Source organism: Puma concolor, chromosome B2, assembly GCF_028749965.1.
Source record: "Puma concolor isolate L17-30 chromosome B2, mPumCon1.1.hap2, whole genome shotgun sequence".
Taxonomy (NCBI): Eukaryota; Metazoa; Chordata; class Mammalia; order Carnivora; family Felidae; genus Puma; species Puma concolor.
The window spans coordinates 54,853,672-54,874,973 of record NC_141671.1 but is presented as its reverse complement, the minus strand read 5'-3'; the positions used below and the strand labels follow the sequence as shown (position 1 = coordinate 54,874,973).

The 21,302-nt window shown below is 39.8% G+C and overlaps 1 protein-coding gene across 27 annotated transcripts in view; it reads left to right on the top strand.

The window, feature by feature from the left end:
• The window catches only part of DST (dystonin), a 502,305-nt gene that overhangs the window by 366,064 nt on the left and 114,939 nt on the right, over positions 1–21,302 (top strand). For 20 of the 27 annotated variants that reach the window (XM_086707113.1, XM_086707116.1, XM_086707108.1 and 17 more), the window contains 9 exons: positions 50–265; positions 453–602; positions 1,924–2,157; positions 3,378–3,530; positions 5,207–5,440; positions 5,879–6,145; positions 9,693–10,241; positions 11,303–11,479; positions 18,421–18,544. In XM_086707113.1, the coding sequence (XP_086563239.1) occupies positions 50–265; positions 453–602; positions 1,924–2,157; positions 3,378–3,530; positions 5,207–5,440; positions 5,879–6,145; positions 9,693–10,241; positions 11,303–11,479; positions 18,421–18,544 (2,104 nt within the window). The remainder of the gene's footprint in view (positions 1–49; positions 266–452; positions 603–1,923; positions 2,158–3,377; positions 3,531–5,206; positions 5,441–5,878; positions 6,146–9,692; positions 10,242–11,302; positions 11,480–18,420; positions 18,545–21,302) is intronic. The other 7 variants (XM_086707127.1, XM_086707126.1, XM_086707125.1 and 4 more) reach the window with 1 other exon arrangement.

Below are 21,302 nucleotides of genomic sequence, written 5' to 3'. Positions count from 1 at the left end.
TATATTTGTGTTTCTCACTGAATAGTTCTGGGATATATATTTTTTGCAGACATTTGAATTGGGATTGGCTCCAATTGCTGTTATTTTAAGAAAAGACATGAAGTTGGCCGAAGAGTTTTTAAACTCCCTTCCCAGTGACTTCCCCAGAGAACAGCTTGAGGAATTGAGTCTAGGCCACCAAAGTTTGCAGACTGCTTTCTCTTCCCTCAGCAGTGTGTCTTCAGAAAGGATGAAACGCGTCACGCTCGCGATTGACTCTGAAATGGTAGGCATTGAAACTGTTCACGCTGAGTCAGAATTTGAGTCTTGAAGAGAATTTTGATTGTTTGAAAATTTAGTCATAAGATGAAGTCTTTTATTTTCATACTATTAGCCCTTGAAACAGAACCATTTTTTGTAGGAATTCAAAATTTGGGGATTGACAGAAATGAACACGCAATTTTATTTTCTAGTCTAAACTAGCAGTTTCCCATGAAGAGTTTCTGCAGAAACTTGAGTTGTTCTCACATTGGATATCAGAGAAGAACAAATCTGTGAAGGATATTGAGATTGTGAATGTTCAAGATACTGAACATGTGAAGAAAAGTTTGCAACTTCTCAAGGCAAGTATCAAAATAAATGAGATGAAGTTTATTGAAAAACCTCCATATTAAAAAATTTCTTTTAATGTTTATTTTTGAGAGAGAGAGAGAGACAGAGTGTGAGTGGGGGAGGGGCACAGAGAGAGGCCCAGGCTCCAGGCTCTGAGCTGTCAGCACAGAGCCCCACATGAGCTCACAAACTGTGACATCATGACCTGATCTGAGGTCAGATGTTCAACCAACTGAGCCACCCAGGCACCCCCCCTTTATAAAAAAAAATTTTTTTTTTCTAAAAACTTCTGGGTTTAAGATAATAAATGTGTAGGGGCACCTGGGTGGCTCAGTCAGTTGAGCATCCAACTCTGCATTTTGACTCAGGTCATGATCTTACAGTTTGTGAGTTCGAGCCCTGTGTCGGCCTCTGCACTGACAGTGTGGAGCCTGCTTGGGATTCTCTCTCTCCCTCTCTCTGCTCCTCCTCCCCCCACCCCTCAAAATAAGTAAACGTTAAAAAACTTAAAAAATAAATAAAATAACAAATGTGTAGAACAAAACATGACTGCTAAATCTAAAATTATTTCCTTTCTTTGTCTCTAGAAGATGTTTGTGTCACACACGTTTATGGTTATAGACACAACTGTAAAATAATCACAACTTTGTGGATGTCTTTCTGATGCTGTTCCAACTGCCTTACCACTCTCTTCCCACCACTTACATCTTGAAATTTGTATTTATTTATTAGTCACATGAATACATAATAGTTAAATTATTCTTATAAATACATCATAGTTAAGTAGTATTTATGTACTGGTCACTTTTGTCATGGCTTTTTTTTCTCCCCAAGTTCTTAATTTGAATGGCATCCCTCATGAATGATGCTTAGGCTCCTGGCCGGTGAGTCAGAAACTGAAATTCTAACTCAATGAATTTATGTTTCAAATTCCCCATTGGCTTTTTTATGAGCAACCATAAATACATGGATATTGTAAATATTAGCAAGTAATAGTTTAATGTTGATTTCCCCCTTTAACGTGCCATGTATATGTAAGTTGGGTCTTTGTTTTTTGTTGAGTTACATTTTAAATGTAATGTGGCAGGCAAGATTAAAATGTTCTTATAGGTGTTGTCTTTCCATATAATATTAATTACCATAGTACTGAAATAATTTTATCATTGCTGTCTGTTACTAGGTGATGAATAGATTTTTGACTAAACAAATCATGAAAAATGTCAATAAAACCTTCAGTCCATGATATAAGAAACATATTTTTAAAATATTATTGATGTAAACTTTATATTATGGCTTAGCTCCCTTTTGTACCTTGTACTGTTTTGTTCACAGAATGTGTTAAAAGACCTTGGACCTACCAAAGTGCAGCTGGAGACCACGGCTTTTGACGTACAGTTCTTCATTTCGGAATATGCACAAGACCTGTCTCCCAACCAAAGCAAACAACTGCTGAGGCTGTTAAATACAACTCAGAAGTGTTTTCTTGATGTACAGGAATCAGTAACTACCCAGGTGGAACGTTTAGAGACTCAGTTACAGCTAGAACAAGATCTTGATGATCAGAAGGTTTGCCTTTCTTTGTCGAGTTGGCATTCTTTGTTTTTAGTTCTTCCGTGCGAAACCTGTAATGAGGATACCTAAGGATCATGGTGTAATATGCAAAGGCAATATGGAAAGGCAGTTAATGGAGAGGGTTAATGTAGAGATCCTGGAGTATACAACAATATTGTTTTCCATAATAATGCTATAGTTAATTTTGATTTTTGTGACTCCTTGAAACTACTGTTTTCAAGTGGGAGTTTTGATTTTTTTTTTTCCGTGTAGTAGGAAATACGGAAGTACTCAGAAATTTCGATAAATTGATGAACATATGGATAAAGAAGGTTACAGTGTCTTCTTCCTCTGGGAGGCAGTATGGCACAGCAGTGCAAAGTGTGGGCTGTGGAGCCAGACTGCTTAGTGCGTCCCAGCTGCACCCAGACGGGTGTGATCTAGGGCAAGCCGCTCAACCACCATTTTCTCAGTGATAAACTGGAAATAATCACTGTGCTTACCTGGGTAGGATTGTGAGCATCGATAAAAAAATGAATATAAAATACTTAGTGCTTGCCTGGTATGTGTTAGGCTCCTAGGAAACATGATCAGTGGCTATCAGATGAATAACTAGTGTATGAGTAATAGGAAAGTGAAAAATGCAAGTATTAATATTGACTTACTAAATTCATCTCTTAGTGAATTATATTAGAATACTACATCTAATAACAATAATGAGCAAATGGGTGGGAATGGAATTAGGCATAGTGGTTAAGTAAAAATATTGCATGCAAATGCTTTTATTATTTCTTGAAGTGCCTAGGTTTTGTCTCTAGCATGATAACCTATATACACGTATTAAGTATGTTCACAGACAAGTCACAACTAACTTCTGTTTTGATATCCTTTTGCAGAATTAATTGTGTGTATCGCAGGTTTCAAGAGCTTAAGAAAATGGAATGTTTCTTCCTGTCGGTCAGAGGTTCCATCTCTTACACATATGCATGGCCAGTATTCTGCTGAGCAGTTTCATCCACACATCTCCTCCTTTGTATATGGGACATGCTTTCACTTTCTGTGTCACCTTGCTCAATTTGTTACCCCACTGCTATCATGTTTACAGCATACTCAGAAAATCTTGCAAGATATGTTCTGATTTTTCTATTAGAAGTTGCAAAGTGTGTTCTAATTAGGAGTAATCACAATAGTTCATGTGCACACATTTAAGATGCTTTGATTTTGCCCCGCTTTAGATCGTGGCAGAGCGTCAGCAGGAGTACAAAGAGAAACTCCAAGGGATATGTGATCTCCTCACCCAAACTGAAAACCGCCTGATCGGTCACCAAGAAGCCTTTGTGATTGGAGATGGAACGGTCGAGTTGAAGGAGTACCAGTCCAAGCAGGAGGTAAAATTTGGTTTTGCATCAGCAGGTCTATGTTGCTGTTAAGTTTGATTGCTATTATTACCAAATCGTTTTAGCTTTTCTGAGCCAAGACATACTTAGATGGCTCCAGGCTTGAGCTTTAAACTTTATACCAAGAGTTACATTTCCATTTCAAGAAAGCCAGGTAATTTTCTTGACTGGTTTTGGTGAGATACTCAGGGAAGGAGATACAAAAGGAGGTTGCTAATGGAAATACCTTGTCTGAGGAGTTAAAACTTGGATCTATTTAAGCCCAGCTCATTCACTTGCGCATCAGGTGAAATAGCCATTTATTTGGGCTCGTTCTCTTTCTTAATGCCTTCTTATTCCTTTCCTCTTTCTCTACAATTTGTTCCTTTTCAGTGAACAAACAGTGATGGCAGGTAAAGATATAATTTATATTGGTATCGGGAGAAAGAACACTCTCATTGTAACTAGTTAGCTCTTGGTTCAAATCCCAGACTCTTCCACACTGTTAGCTTTATAACCAAATCTGTTCGAGCCTCAGTTTCTTCATCGGTCACACTTCATTGATTTTAAGAGTTAAGTAAATACTGTGTGTTAATTAAGTGACTAGCACAGTTAATGTCACATAGTATCGGCTTAATAACTAGTGTCTCTTTCAGTTCAAATGCTTCTGTTTTTGCAAGTTTTATTTATTTATTTTGAAAGAGAGAGAGAGCATGAGCCGGGGAGGGGCACAGAGAGGGAGAGAGAATCCCAAGCAGGCTCCATTCTGTCAGTGTGGAGCCTGATACAGGGCTTGAACTCCCAACCCATGAGATCATGATCAAATACTTCTTAGAATAATTTGATGAGGCTGAAATTAAAAATATGAAAAAATAATATGAAAGTTCAAACGGTGTAATATGAAGAACGAAAATGCAAAGTAAAGGAGGAAGAGAAGAATAAAAATTCCATAAAGAAATCTAGACTGAGAGGAGCTGTAACAGCTGGGGCAAAGAAGCAAACATTGCATTTTAGAGAGCTTTGGGGTTTAGAACTTAATGTTAGTTCACTGGGAGAACTACTCTGTTTTTATCCTGAGTAGAGATATATATTAAAATAAATGTAGGGGTGCCTGGGTGGCTCAGTCATCTTACTCTTGATTTCGGCTCAGGTCATGCTCTCACGGTTCGTGAGTTCGAGCCCCACGTTGGGCTCAGTGCTGACAGTGTGGAGCCTGCTTGGGATTCTCTCTCTGCCTCTCTGCTCCTCCCTGGCTCAGGCATGCACGTGTGCGGGCACTCCTTCTCTTACTCACTGAAAAATAAATAAACTTAAAAAAAATGTTTAGAAATTGAATAAATAATATTACCATGTATTTAAAAGCTCTTATAAATGTGCTCACATGATGTAAGAATACCTGGTGTGTGCCAATTTGTATAGATTATATTATTAAATTCATTATTTTCAGTGTTTTATAAACCATATCCCTTTGTGAAATATGAAAATCTGACACCTTTCTTTAATGCTATTTGAGATTTCGAATTATGTTAAATATTGTGATTTAAGTAACCAGCTCAAATCGACTATATTTTGTCAAACTATGTATGCTAGATTCTCCTTGCTCACACCCTCTTTTGGAATTACAACTCTGGAAGAATTAAATAGGTAATCATTTAATAAGTTTTTTTTTTTTTGTTTTGTGTTATAAGGAATTACAGAAAGATATGCAAGGAAGTGCACAGGCTTTGGCAGAAATAGTGAAAAATACAGAGAACTTCTTGAAAGAGAATGGTGAAAAGCTGTCACAAGAAGATAAAGCTTTGATTGAGCAGAAACTTAATGAAGCCAAGTTAAAGTGTGAACAGCTTAATCTAAAGGCAGAACAGTCAAAAAAGGAGCTGGATAAAGTTGTGACAACAGCAATCAAAGAAGAAACTGAAAAGGTCTTTATTCAAATATATGGTACACTGTTGCTTTGTTGAAAACGATTAGTGTAACAGCCACTTGAATTTTTAAGTGTTCCCGGGCAGCAGTAAGCAATGCTGAGCACCAGAGACTAGAATTCTGGGTTTCCAGTTATGTAAGTGACCAAAATCTACAGAAGCTTAAAGAATTGGCTTTTTTAACTTTAAAAAAAAAATTTAAGTGGGATTCTAAGACTTTCTACTTGGGAAATACATGAGGACTTATCAATTGTAGTTAAAATTTTTAAGGACAGTGGAAACTTCCAAGTAATTGCCTGTTGCTCTAAGGTTTAATTTCACTGCATTCAGTTTTCAGTGTGTGCCAGCTTTTAGTATCCCCACTCTAAAGTTAAATGATCTTAAAACTAGTGCCTCAGCCTGCATTCAGAATACCTACTGTGAACTTTCTCTGCCCAGGTTGCAGCTGTGAAGCAGCTGGAAGAGAGCAAAACCAAAATAGAAAACCTTTTGGACTGGCTGTCAAATGTGGACAAAGATTCAGAAAGGGCAGGGATGAGACAGAGACAGGTAATTGAACAGAACGGGACTCATTTTCAAGAAGGTGATGGCAAGTCAGCGATTGGAGAAGAGGATGAAGTTAATGGTAACTTGTTGGAAACTGATGTTGATGGACAAGTTGGAACCACTGAGGAGAATCTGAACCAGCAATACCAGAAAGTTAAGGTTGGTTATTTTACACATAGAGATATTGTCAAATTCTGTTTTTCAGGACGGTTAAAGAGAGGAGCACCTGAGTTATCTTTCAAAGCCTTAATGACCAGGGCATCTGGGTGGTTCAGTCAGTTAAGCGTCTGACTTTTTTGTTTTGTTTTGTTTTAATGTTTATTTATTTTTGACAGAGACAGAGCATGAGTGGGGGAGGGGCTGAAGAGAGAGGGAGACACAGAATCTGAAGCAGGCTCCAGGCTCCCAGCTGTCAGCACAGAGCCCGACGCAGGGCTTGAATCCACGAAGCACGACATCATGACCTGAGCCGAAGTTGGGTGCTCAACCCACTGAGCCAAGGCACCCCAAGCGTCCGACTCTTGATTTCAGCTTAGGGCATGATCTCAGTTAGTGAGATCGAGCCCCACATCGGGCTCTGCACTGACAGCGTGGAGCCTGCTTAGGATTCTCTCTCCCTCTCTTTCTGCCCCTCCCACTACCCTGCTCTCATGTTCATTCTCTCTTTCAAAATAAATTGTCTCTCAAAAACCATTAAATGTCTCTCAAAAACATTAAAAAACCTTAGTGACCATTAAGAGTAAAGTCCCATTTTCTAGGTTCATCATGTCAAATGTAAGTTACTGTGAGAATTCTAAGTAACTCAAAAACAATGAGAAATCATTAGCTATGGCATTCTTCTAAGTGAAGCGACTTCTAAGAATTGATAGAAGTAATAATAAGCTGATACTTATAGATAAGTTATGGTGGGCCAAGTACTCTTCTTAGCTCTTTCCATCTCAACACATTTAGTCCACCCAGCTCCCTCTGAGGCTACATCCTACTCGTGATTCACAGGTAGGGAGACTGTAACTTTACAGAAGAAGTCACTTGCCCAAGTTTATATATCTAGTGAGGGCTGGAGTTTGGATTTAAAACTAGGCCATGAGCTCAGTTGCTGTGCTAAGTTCTACTCCATATTTGCAGACCAGCTCGCTGTGCACTCTTTTTTTAAAAAATTTTTTTTTCAACGTTTATTCATTTTTGGGACAGAGAGAGACAGAGCATGAATGGGGGAGGGGCAGAGAGAGAGGGAGACACAGAATTGGAAACAGGCTCCAGGCTCTGAGCCATCAGCCCAGAGCCTGACGCGGGGCTCGAACTCACGGACCACGAGATCGTGACCTGGCTGAAGTCGGACGCTTAACCGACTGCGCCACCCAGGCGCCCCTCGCTGTGCACTCTTGAGCTCTCTCACGTTCTCCCTGAGCCTTGGCTCATCTCTATAGTCAAGGGCATTGCTGAGAAGAGGAATGAAAAGCCTTTTAAAAATTTGTGGTGTGAGTGTGAATTGAAGTGAACAGTAATGCTACCACAGAACCAAAGGCAACTTTGGAAAAACCTTTTTCACAGCGTCACACAATTGATCATTTTATTTCTGCATTTGGGTTTTGCAGTCAGATGACTGGACTTTGAGGCACTTTTGCAGTTTTGTGTGTTTTCCTCAATGTCCTTGTCTTTTGTAGTCTTTGGAATAGAATGCTGTCCGGGAGGTTTTTATATTACCGGAAATCTAAGTTAAACCAGAAGAAAAGTGGAAGTATTTATTATATTTATGGTTTCTGGGGGCTCTTACAGAACCTTGCTATAATTATTTCTTAAAATGAAAAACTTAATGAATTCCTTTAGGAATGCCTTATGAGTCCATTACATAACAGTCAGGAAAGGTTAGTAACTTGACACAAAGAGTGAAAAATACGGGTGGGTGGATTGAGACATAAAGATGTTTCACTGCATGAGGTTTGCCTTCTGATCTTTTTGCTTCTAAGAATATGGACTCTGAAAGTGCTGTAGGAATTCCTGATGTCCTGGCAGAGTGGAGAGATAGCCCCAGTGCCTGTTTCTAGCTCTTTCTAGTTGTGCCACATGTCCTCAGCCATGGCATTTCTTCCTTCAGCCCGAGTTGCCTCACCTTAAAAGGAAGGGGGTGGATCAGAAATTTCTAAGGTGTTCTGTATGTCTAACTTACTATGTTCAGAAGACCCACTGGAGAATAGTATGTGGTTCCATTTCAAATGCCAAAGACACAGTCTGTGGGGGAAATGTTCTTCAGACACAAATATTTATCTTGTGCCCACAGTGTGGCAGGTGTTGTTACGGATAATGAGAATACAAGTAGTTCGCTGCTGACTAGTGGGGGATCAGACTTGAAAGTGAACAGTTGCCCTACAGCGGTGCTTCTCGGTCCTGTCTACTTCACAGCATATAGTTATTCTTATTTAGCCCTTGTTGCCAACACTGCTCTAGGTGCTTGGGATTCCCCAGTGAGCAAATGAAATTCCCTGTCATGGTGTTTGCATACTAGGAGAGTGAGGATGATAGGTCAGACAACAAATACCTAAATGTTATGCGATATGGGATGTTAGAAAGTGGTGAGGTTTTGCTGAGTTGGGTACAGGTGGGTGAGCGTGGGGTTGGGAGCCACTCTTCAGCATTAAATAGGATCATCTGAGTAGGCTGCATGAAAGGATGAGATCTGTGGGAAGACATGGAGAGGACATGTCAGAGGGGAAGGGGGTTGCGAGGCAGATACCTGCGGGAAGAACCATTTGGTGAGAACAGCCAGAGGAAAAGGTCCTAACGTGCCTAACAAGGTGAGGGAAGAGGTAGTATTTGAGAGACTGGCGTGCCTCAAGTAGGGTGGGAGACAGCCAAGCAGTAAAAGAGCTCGGCGTTAATGTAACCAGGCCCTTTGACTCCCTGTAAACCATTATGAGAAATGTGGAAAATGACCCAAAAGGATTCTTCTCCGTTTTGCCACATTTATATGGCATATTGCGGGGAATGGAAGAAGCTGCTATGGCTGGAAGAGAAAGGGACTCCAGTGTATTTTAACCTCTGGTACGTGCCAGGCTCGTCAGCAGGTATTCTACACGTGTGACCTCATGTACTCCTTTCAGCAAACCCATGACGTGCAGGGGTAATTGTCTCCATTCTCCCCATGCAAGAAGCTGAGGGCCAGAGAAGCAAGGTAGCTCCAGCATTCTCGTTGATCTCATTGGGCTCCTCTGAATGTCTATTGTTCTCGCTTAATTGTTGTCATGGGATTTTTATAGCTTTAAAAGGAAGAAATTCTCTTTTTCCTATGTATGTGTCTTTTCAGGATCATTTCTTAATTAAAATATTGTATTTATCTGCTCAGTGATTAGCTGAAGACATTAGCAGTCCCTTTAAGGTGATTGTGAGGAAGCAGTGAGTAAATTGAGATCATACTGTAGATGTTTGTTTTAGACGTGGAAGAGAAATTCATTACATTTTTTCCAAACTTCTCAAAAACAGTACTTGTCCTATGTGATCATCTAAGTACTTTCTAGAGAAGATTGGGAAACCTCCTCAGAAGTAAGGTTAGGGTGGTCAGAGCATGCTCTTCTGAAATGCACCAGTACACGGGACACACTGTGCACCTTGACAAGGTTAATGAGAAGCAAGTCTGTCAGTCCTGGGCTCCTGACACCTCCGTGTCACCCCATCGCCGCTCTGACCTTACGGCTGATTTGTTTTCACGCAGGCCCAACATGAGAAGATCGTCTCTCAGCACCAAGCAGTCCTCATGGCCACTCAGTCTGCACAAACCTTGCTTGAGAAACAGGGTCACTATCTCTCTCCTGAGGAAAAAGAGAAACTGCAGAAGAACATGAAGGAACTGAAAACACATTATGAGACCGCACTGGCCGAGTCGGAGAAGAAAATGAAATTAACGCATTCTCTGCAGGAAGAATTAGAAAAGTTCGATGCAGATTATAGCGAGTTTGAACACTGGCTGCAGCAGTCAGAACAAGAACTGGAAAACCTGGAAGCAGGTGCTGACGACCTCAGTGGTTTAATGACCAAACTGAAACGGCAGAAGAGTTTCTCAGAAGACGTCATTTCTCACAAAGGGGACTTGAGGTACATCACAATTTCTGGAAACAGAGTGTTAGAAGCGGCCAAATCTTGCAGCAGGAGAAGCGGCAGTAGCAAGGCTGACCAGGACAATATCGATACTTCTGCAACCCACAGAGAAGTCCAGAGCAAATTGGATCATGCTGCCGATCGCTTCAGGTCTCTCTACTCGAAGGTAATTTCATTTTTAAGGGAAGATCAGACTATGACTAGAGTTTTCACCCTGTCCCTCTTAACTTTTGTTTTGGAATTAGAGGCGAGAAATCTAAGAACTGAAGCAGAGGAAATAAGGTGGTTTCATCCTCATCCCGTCTTTCTTATGCATGTGCTTTACTTCTGCAAACGTGTTTAAAGGTTAGGAGCCTAAAGTTATACCTAGTTAGTGTTTTGAGATGCATTTTCCAGGCAGCCTGAACTCTAGAATGCCAGCATCCGATTTGACCACCAGGTGGCGTATATGTTTTGGTTCCGAGCCCAAAGCGTGGTTTGCTAATTTGCTTGCTAATTTGCATCCTCTCAGGCTTGGGAGGTGACGTTTCATCTCGGATAATTCCCTTCACATATATGACTCTTGTTTGTTTTGCATATATCTTTGATCAGTGCACTATTTTAATACTTAATGGCTAACAGACTGTTTCAGCTTCTTCTTGTGGACAAGCAGAAGAGTTCTGTTTAAAAACAAAACAATACGAAGAACATTTCCCTGTTTACAGTATAAACTGAACACACTGGCCAAGTTGCACAGATGGTTTGAAGAGCGTCATTGATTATTGGCCTTTGCTTCATTCTGATCTAGATTATTTGCCCTCCTTGTGCAACATCAGTCTTGTGTAACATATGAGTGATTTATTATAAGCACTTTGAAAACCTTTCCATCAAATACATGGCTGTACACATGGTGTATAAAACTCCTTGGGAATGTGCCCTGGTAGATTAGCCTCCTCTGGTGATTGGTTCCTAAATCCTTTGTTCTGGGGTAAGACCCAGATCTTGTAAATATGTTTTTGAATTGGTATACATCTAGAACTACCTCTTTGTTTTTATTGTTACTCTTTGAAGATGCTTCTGCATGTAAAAGAGAAAATCTTAGTCCTGTAGGTTTCACTAACTTTGGCTGAAGTCTGGTGTTTTCCAGGTTGCATTACTCATAGGTCCTAAGGTTTTTAATACATGCGAAGATAGTGGGATTTTAATCCCCCACGCTTTTTTTCTTCTGATTTTTTTTTTTTTTTTTAGTGCAATGTCCTCGGGAATAATCTTAAAGACTTGGTGGATAAATATCAACACTATGAAGATGCCTCATGTGGACTTCTTTCTGGGCTCCAGGCCTGTGAGGTCACAGCAAGCAAACACTTATCTGAACCTATTGCTGTGGACCCTAAAAATCTGCAAAGGCAATTAGAAGAGACCAAGGTAAGAGAGAGAGCCAGAAAGAAAGAGAAAAGTGAGAGATCAACCCTTCTGTCGTCTTACTGAAAGCCATCCGTCTCCCCACACTTGTGTGATGGTTTCACGTAGGAAAGGGGAATGAAGTATGGGAAAAGTACTTGTCTTTCTAAAGGGAGGTGCAACTCTAATTCACCATCCAGTTCAGTTCTCTTTCTAATAAGATTGTTTTTTCCACTGTTGTTTAACTGTTGGATGTTGCTGTTATGGCTGACATCCCACTGCTCCCTCCTCCCTAAAGAAAAACCACTATTGCCCTGGCCACTTACTTATCTTTACACTTCTTTATTTTGTTCATTGCAAGTAAGTTCCATGAAGGTAGGTGTGTTTTCCTCTGTTTTGCTCGCTGCTACCTCCCCAGCACCTAGAAGAGTACATGGCCCAAAGTGGGTACTCAGTAAATACTTGTTCAAGAATGAACAGGTGAAAAGGAAGAATGGATGTCACTGTCCCATCTGGGGTCTGAGGGCCAGGATTGGTGTTCCTATTGAGTATCCCTGTAATTCTTAGAGACATAAACTTCAGTTATTACCTAGCACAGTTCTCAAAAAGTCTACCCACTCTTCAAAAAATGCAGGCTTGGGGCGCCTGGGTGGCGCAGTCGGTTAAGCGTCCGACTTCAGCCAGGTCACGATCTCGCGGTCCGTGAGTTCGAGCCCCGCGTCGGGCTCTGGGCTGATGGCTCAGAGCCTGGAGCCTGTTTCCGATTCTGTGTCTCCCTCTCTCTCTGCCCCTCCCCCGTTCATGCTCTGTCTCTCTCTGTCCCACAAATAAATAAACGTTGAAAAAAAAAATTAAAAAAAAAAAAAATGCAGGCTTGGTGTCAGACTGAATAATTGAAGTCTCGGAATACCCACAATGGAAGAGTGGGTATTAATCTTCAATTTAATGCGTATATTATTTATTTTTCAAAAAAAATTAAGTTTATTTATTTATTTTGAGAAAGAGAAAGAGTGCACAAACAAGGGAGGGAGAGAGAGAGAATCCCAAACAGGCTTCTTGCTGTCAGCACAGAGCCCAAAATGGGACTTGAACTCACGAACTGGGAGATCATGACCTGGGCTGACATCAAGAGCTGGAGGCTCAACCGACTGAGCACTTGTGCAACCGAAAGCCTATTTTAAAATCTTAATGTAGTGAGATAACTTTTGAAGTGTTTTACTCCTGTTCCATGTGACTGATAATTTTGAATTTGAAAGTTTCATTTCATAAATCTGTTCTGTCTTTTCTTTTAGCAGGTGGGTAGCAGTCATTTATTGCTGCTGTAGCTAGAAAGTAAACACAGTATTGCCCGTTAAACAACTACAGTTCAGAGTTTAGTTGCCTCTGTTAGTTACAGAATCAAAAAATCATTATTATTGTGCTATTACAAGGAAAACAGGTACTGTAACGTTAGTTACTGCCTGAGACTGGCAGCTTCTGCCTGGAGGTCATACCAGAGTGCAATGTGGCAGGTTAAGGCCAAGGCAGAGAGATGGGGATGGGAAGCACGGGATGAAAGGAGGGAGGTGAGGTGCCCGGAGGAGAGGAGAGTGGAGGGTGCTGCTTCTGTCTTTACTCAGGGTCACATTAGGCACCCGGGAGAGGTCCAGTTCCAGGTCAGAATCCCTGCAGTGGTGCTGCCTCCCAGGGGTTGTTTCCTTCCTTTAGATGTGCATTATCAGTCCTGGACCTCTTTGCTTTTACCCTTTCTTTTTTTCTTTCCCACAAGCACTGGAACAAATCTGCCTTAATTAAGTTTTCAGGTCACACTTGATTACGTGTCAAAGGACAGTATGGCTCAGTGGGTTGAGCATCTGACTTCAACTTACATCATGATCTCAGAGTTCATGAGGTCAAGTCCCACATTGGGCTCTGTGCTGACAGCTCAGAGCCTGGAACCTGCTTCGGATTCTGTGTCTCCCTCTTTCTGCCCCTCCCCCGCTCATGCTCTCTCAAAATGAAATAAAACATTAAAAAAAAGTTAGGTGCTTTTAGTATAGGAAAGTATATAAAATACAACACATTTCAAGTTAGGTCTCTATCAGGAAACTGATTACATACTATATGAAAGTAATTTTTTTATAACTGGAGCAAAAAGAGAAAGAAAAACCCCAAAGAGAGCTATGGCTTTTAAGTTAAACAGATACATGGATTAATTCTAAAACAGGAAAACTTACTTGGTATGTGCTGTGGAAAGAAGATTCTTTCAGTCACAAGGCAGCCAAAGAAATAGTAAAGAGGAGAGCAATGTCTCAAAGGATGATAAATTCTAATTAAGCCACAGCATAATTTAAAAAATTAAATGTGCAATTGAAGTTGTTCTTGGCATGCGTTCATATTTTCCTCACAGATGATCTCAGCATGTAGCAAGGATAAATTTTTAAGAGGGTTGGGTAGTCTCCATTTCTTTCATTTTTATTAACATGTAAAATTATTTTTCTTTAACAGTAATATAAACACATAAGACTACCACATTTTGTTTTGTCTACATTTGCAATGCTAACATATTCTATTGGGCAGATAATGTGATTTGGGGGTACCCAAGTCGGTTCATGTGAAATAATTCTCCCAATAGCACATTGTCATTATCATTATTATTCAAATGACTGTTAGCTGAGTTGTCTGCACTCTGATACCACTGAGCTATAATGACCTCCTCAGGATCGGCTTCCAGGAAAATCCATGGACCAAACAAAATTTTTGTCCCATCTGAGGCACAGAAAGACAGGATTTGGGGACCAGCTGAGAGGCCTGGGTTTGGGAGCAGGTGTGGAGCTAGGTCATGCTGCCTGGCAGTATCCACCCTGTAGCCTTGCCTTGATCTCAGGGATAGTGTCAAGTCAGGAATCTTCTATGAGTTGGACAAGTGCCCTTTACAGATTTCACGCTTCTCTGGTCCAGGCAAGGGGCCCAAGGTCATAATCTTTCAGTATTTCCGGTCATAGATGCTCTTTCATGTTTTAATGTCATTGAGATCCATTAAAAACTACGTATGGTACCCTTTTGACTATTTTAATTTGCAGTTTTATCCTAAAGTAGTATTGTAAACCACTGCTATCACCAAATTATAACCCAATACATGTTGGGAATTAAAAACTGTTGACTCTCTTAAACATAATTATGCAGAGAAAAGACGTGGGATGTTTTGAAAAGGAGAGGGGAAGAAAAAAAATGCTTCTTTTGTAATCCATTTCTAAGTTTTAGGATGTTTAGTAGGGCCATCTTTGGTATTGGATGTTTTTGTAGAACTTTGACATATATTTTTTTGGTAGACATTTATATGCTAGGCGCACTGTAAGATTTTGTGAAGACACAGATGTTGAAACCCTGATTCTCCCCTTGGAGAGTGCACATTCTAAAAAAATCTGTTTTTGGAGGTATCCATAACCTTATTCCATCTCTTAAATAAGCATGCAATGCAAGTAAGCTGTGTCTTAGATTTCAGTCTGGTTCTAGGTAAAGTTCCTGTCTTGAGGAATTTTTTATACCTTTTATAACTAAACATCTGGAAAATTTCCTAGACAGACCCACTCTGACACAGATTCTTTGGCTTCTTGGGACAACGTTAGGATCTGGTATACAGATCACAAATCACATGTTGGCCACAGCTTAGTGGGCCTTTTGACATATATGTACTGCCCATATGTCATTTAAGTTTTCTTGAATATAAAAATTAGTGGAGGAAATAGTTGTGATTGGCTATAGGCATTTGCTTTAGTCTGAAATGAAGGCTGAAACAGAAGAGGATCTTTCTGGATCTTATACTTGATATTTTTATTTATTTTCATTCATTTACTTATTCTAGAAATGTTATATGCCAGACATTGTGTAGGCAGTGATAAAAGGAAGCTGAATGGAATGAATTCCTAGTTTTCAAGGAAGTTACAGTTTAAAAGAAGAGACAAACCCAGTAATATTCACAGGGCATTTATGGGAGAACCTGCAGGGAGTACTTAGAACTAGGGCTGAAGAAAGTTAGGAGGGTTACCAGCTGACTATGAAGGGCCAGGCTCGGGATAACAGGGAGGGGTAGGTGGCATGAGAAGGTTAGTATGTAGAGATGTTAAACATTGGGTCCAGCTTGAGCAAAATAGCTGTGTTGTTGGACATTTCTGGAACAGGAGGTGGAAGATGATATTGAAGATAGAATTAAGGAATAGATTTCATTGGACCTTTTAGAGTATACTCAAGTCTGTCTTTTTTATGAAGGCACTGGGAAGCTACTGAAAGATTTTAAAGAGAGGAGTGATCTAGTCAGTATATATTTTAGATAGAACACATTGGGGAGGCTATATCAGGGAAGAGACTGGAGATAGGGAGCACAGTTAGGATGCTTTTTTGAGTTGAGTGAGAGATTATCCTGCAGTGATCCAGAAATACAGAACAGAGGTCTGATTAAAGAAAAAACAGAAACACCGTTAAGCAGGTAAAATTGTCAGGGCCTGGTGGTGGATTTGCATGTGGAAAGGAGGGTTGAGGGAGAGTCTAGGAGGAGCCTCAGAGTTACTACTTGGATCACCTGATGCAACACCAGGAGAAGTGCAGGTGTAGGGGATGAGATGATGAGTTCAGATTTAGTGTTTTGAGTCTGTGGTGACTGTTTACACCCAGATGGAAATGATCAAGAGCCAGTTGGAAACCTGGGCCCACGGCCAGGGATGAGTTCATCTACAGTTGGACATAGGGGACTTTGAATTTGAAATCCGAGTGTGAGACTGGAAGAGGACCTTGAGTAGCTTCAGTGAAATGAAAGCCAAGCATGGGGCCCATGTGGACAGTGGCCCATTTGGACACAGCTACGTCAGAGGGGTTAGGAATGCCGGGCCAAACTTCTGGAAGACTTATCTGTGGTTCTTGCCTCTACTTCTCTCTTTGTCCTAGCTGTTGAGCTGCATCTGCTTAGAGAAATGGGGGTTTCTCTTCAGATTCAAGGTTATGGTATCCTTTCTAAAGCAGATGACATTAATAACATTTTCCACTTTCTGTCTTCCTGTAACCTTTGGGGACAGAATTGTTCCAGGCCGATTTCCATCTCCTTGATGATAGGTTTTTTGTGTTTGTTTTTTTCCCTTCTCATCACTTACGTAGAACTCTCTGTGATTCCTTATGGCCTTCTTCTCCAGTGTTTTTCTGCTTTCTTCTCTAGCAGTCTCACCATGGGTCTTGGCTTCCAGTGCTTTATGTCTAGCTCCAGCCTGTGTTCAGAGTCAACTCTCTTTCCAACTTCACTGTTTTTTTTTCTTTTTTTTTTTAATTCTTTTTTTAATGTTTATTTATTTTGAGCGAGTGTGCAAGTGGGGAAGGGGCAGAGAGATAGGAAGAATCCCAAGCAGGCTCTGCATCATCAGTGCAGAGCCTAATGGAGGGCTTGATCCCACAAACTTCAAGATCAAACTGCTTGATCCTACAAACTGCAAGAAATCAAGAGTCAGATGATTAACTGACTGAGCCACCCCGACACCCTTGGGTTTTTTTTCTATATGAGGGTCCTAAGAGTACTTTGAAGTCATAAATTCCCAGACTCTCCTTTGCTCCCACTTTCGCTTACGAATTCCATTAATTACCTAGGCTCAAAAACTCTGGATATTTCTCTTGTCTTTTCTCTTGTTCCTGCCCCCTCAAGCAGTGATGTCTGATAGAACATTCTGTGATGGTGGACATATTCTGTAATCTCTCCATTGTGGTAACCACTCCTCACCCTTGGCTACTTAGTGCTTGAAATGTGGCTGGTGCATCTGAGAAATTGAATTTTTAATTTTGTTTGATTTCAATTAATTTTAAATTTAAAAAGCCCCATGTAGTTAGTGGCTATCATATGACACAGCACAGGGTTAGATAACCAGTTATCAAGTGCTGTGGTCCCTCCCCTACTCCATCACCAATTCTACCTTCCCAGTCCAGAACGTGGCCTCTCAACTGCTTAAGTTGCCCCTAACTGATGTCTCTCCCTCATTTCTTACCCATTTAGCTTATCCCACACAGTGCTACAAATTTAGCCTTCTCTTAAGACAGTTCTGAGCATGTCAGTCCCTATTCAAAAGCCCTGAATAACTTTCCATTGCTGCAGGGTAAAATGTAAACTCCTTAGCAGACATTTGAAGCCTTCCCGGTCCTGGTACTGTTTATTCACCCATACACATTCTCTAACTGGTTGGGACCCTCCCCTTCTCCTAGGATGTTTCTGTCCCCATCTGTCCCTCTGCAGGGAGCTGTTACCCCTCTCTCCACTGCTGCATGCCTCAATCTACGTTTTCTTCAGGACTTACCTCAGTGTCACCACCATGGAGGTGGATGTCAGTTCCCTTCCCAGTTATTCCTCTTCTCAGTTTCCAGTAGCACTTAACACTTTCTGACTGTAAGATCCTTGTGGGTGAGCTTTGTGTCTGGTTTGTTTGGGTTTTTTTTTTTTTTTTTTTTGGATCTTCACAAACATAGCAAGATATTTTGGATTTGTTAGATGTTAAGTAACTTTTGTTGAATAAACAGATATAAACATGATTTAGTATTGAAATGGAAATCCCTAATTGTTTCCTTACTTGGAGTCAGAGTCCCAAAGGTTTTTTGTCAGGTTGATTTTTGTTGTTGTTTTCTGGTGGTTAGTGAGGGTATCCTCTGAAGTCTCAAAGTGGGGACTCAAGGGGATCTCAGGCTAGAGGTAGAGGGTTGCAAGATCGAGAATCAGGCCAAGTATCATGAATATATGCTCAAGGGTTAATTTCAAGACTGAATTTGTATTATCCTGACTGTTGATATCTTTGCTAACACCACTTTATAACTGGCCTTACTCTAAGGACTCTGGAGTAAGTTTGTAATGATGAAGAGATTATTCTGTCCAATTTAACTTTATCTTACTGTAAGCAATTTTTTTATACTGGAAATATACCATTTAGTCCTACTGAGTATAACTGAGGCATTCAATCCTCCAGGCTTTGCAAGGGCAGATATCCAATCAGCAGGTGGCTGTAGAGAAACTGAAAAAAACGGCCGAAGTCCTTTTAGATGCCAGAGGATCTTTACTTCCAGCCAAGAATGATATCCAGAAAACACTGGGTGAGTATTGATTTCCTTGTTCACTTTTTCCCGGGGAAATCCTAAATGGAGATATTCTGATATGGAGAACACGTTCACTAGTGTATATTGTGTTGTTTATGGCCTTTCACTGTGAAATGGTGCTTCTCAATCTGGGAAGAGGCATGACTTTTCTCGGCACGTATATTGGGAGTGGGGGTTGTATTCTTTGAGAGGAGTATATTTAAAGTTTAGTTTTATTTTTAGAAAATGTAACAAAAACTCTATGTAATATTCACCACAGGAAGTAGAACTTCAGATTCTTTTGGTTGATGGCATTGGGCAGAGCTAGCCTCTAATCCTGTAGCCAAAAGAGACTCCCTGGAGGGGTCTGTCTTTGTTGAAAGCAGGAGCGTGGGGCTAAGAGATGTGCTTTAAACCAACATTTCCAGCTCTCCATTTTCTAGAAGCCTTTGAGGGGCCTCACAGGGTTCCAGTTGCCCCAGTTCTTTGGTGATACTAGAAACTTGTATCCAGTTATGTTGGTGCTTTTGTGCCCTCTCAGAGTCAACATTTCTTAAGAAAAGAGCTATTGCATGTTATTCTTCGTATCCACTCATAATGTTTAGTTTATAGTAAATGCACAGTGGGGGTATCGATAAATGCTTGCTGTCTTACTGTATGTTTTGCTTTGACTTTGCTGCTTTTCATATTATTTAATGTGTGGTTTCAGGTTATTATATATTTCTACATGTGAAATAGAAAACTTAATGTTTTGTAAGATAATTGGACCTGTGTTTTCACATCAAAGAAAGTGTGAATTAAAATCTGAGCAGAAATTTTAGATGAAGAGAAGGACGAAACTTTGCTTTTCTAAAACTGCTCTGTAGAAGGAAAACTTTTTTTTACATTCTTAAAGATGTCTAAACTTCTTTGATCATGCACCTCTATCAAATAATTTTCAGCATACACCTTCATATATGCATGTGTATTTATAAGTTATGTACACGTTACTGTCTTATCACATTATGTGTATTATAATTATAAAATACAAAAACATTTTAAAGTATAAGGTAAAAAATATGAATGGAAGGTCTAACATTTTGTTCCTATATGCCAATGTACCATTTTGACATCCCACATTTGCAACCAACTGCTTTAAAGACTTGGGCACAGAGATTTGGAGAAGAAAGAAAGACTTTGTTATATGTGTTGCTGTTATTTGCAGAGGCATTTTGACATTTTTCCCACTGTTAATTGTACATAGTCTCATTTTTATTAGCTTAAAACTCCACATATTACACATTATTTTAAGACTTAAAACTTTTATGTGGTATAAGTTTCTAGGAATATGTGAAAATATATTTAAGATAGAGAGGAATTTCTCTAAGATCTATGTGACCTCTAAGAAAACCAACCACTTAAAAAATTAATATTCTTACAGTAGATTTCATTTTGTCACTTTTTATAAAACAATATTCACTTAGTAAAAGCAAGAATTGACTTCAGTGACAGTATTTGATCACTAAGAAATACGAAAATAGTAACATTCAAGATGTGTTAATTTTATTAAAATAGCTGACTTTGTGTGGGACGTCCCTTAGCAAGGCTAAACAGATTGCCTACGTTACTCTGCTGATGCACAGAATTGCCCATTTGAGAAGCAGTTCACCTGGTAATCAATCACTACCTGCAATTCAGAGTATCTTCTCTTGTGACTTTCAAAGCAGGGCTTGTATTTGAACTTGCTGCTTGTTTTGTCTGCTGATAGAATCTTGGTGCATATTCAGTGCACTCCCCTATGCCCCCCACCCCACTCCGCCTCCACATTCTCAGGGCTTCATTATGTTCTGTGGCAGAAGCATGATTGTCTCTTTAAATTAAATTTAACCTCTCAATTTAGTGAAAATTTGTCAAACTGTTTTCTCATTATATATTAAAACAATCAAAGGGAAATATTGCTTACATAGATTATGTTCCATAGACCAAACACAAAGTGTAAAATATTTCACTTTTAGAGAGGGGTTTCAGGTCAAAGTTTTCTGCTAACTGCACATACAATGTATCCAACTAAAGCATTCAGAAGTAATTAAAATATGTTTCAAATTATTGTACAGTGAGTGATAAATTGATGATTATTCCAGAGAGAGATTAATACATTTAAAATCATTGTTCTTAGAACTTTTTTTGGTCTGCAGTACAGAATGTAGGATGTTAAAATATAGAACTTTATATTTGAGTGAAAAATTAGCTAGAATGGGCTGTTTTTTTAGCATCTTAATTGAAAAGAAAGTTAATCTCATCTGAGATAGGTCAAGCTGTTAACATTTATTTTTCCCTTTTGTCTGCTATCAAACTTTTCAAATACATTCTATTTATATTTTAGAAGCATAACCTCAACCCTCTTTATTTTAAGTGAATTTTCATTATCTGTTTTCTGATTATATTTATTTTCTCATGTTTGGATCTGTCAATTTCTGTGCATTTGAGTACTTTGTTTAGGGTGTGAAGGATGACAAAAGCTTAATTTTGTGTGTGTGTGTGTGTGTGTGTGTGTGTGAGAGAGAGAGAGAGAGAGAGAGAGAGGGAGAGAGACGGAGAATGCATATGTGTACATGGGAGAGATAACTTTTTATATGTGAGGGTTAATTCTTGATAAATCTTTTTATAGCTGTGTATTGTTTCTTGAGAATAGCTGTATCTGACTGTCACCTTTTCCCCCCCATATAGTTACCAAGTATGGCTAATTTGAAATGTCAGGTTGAGAACCAATATTTATTCCAAACATCAGCAGTTTAGA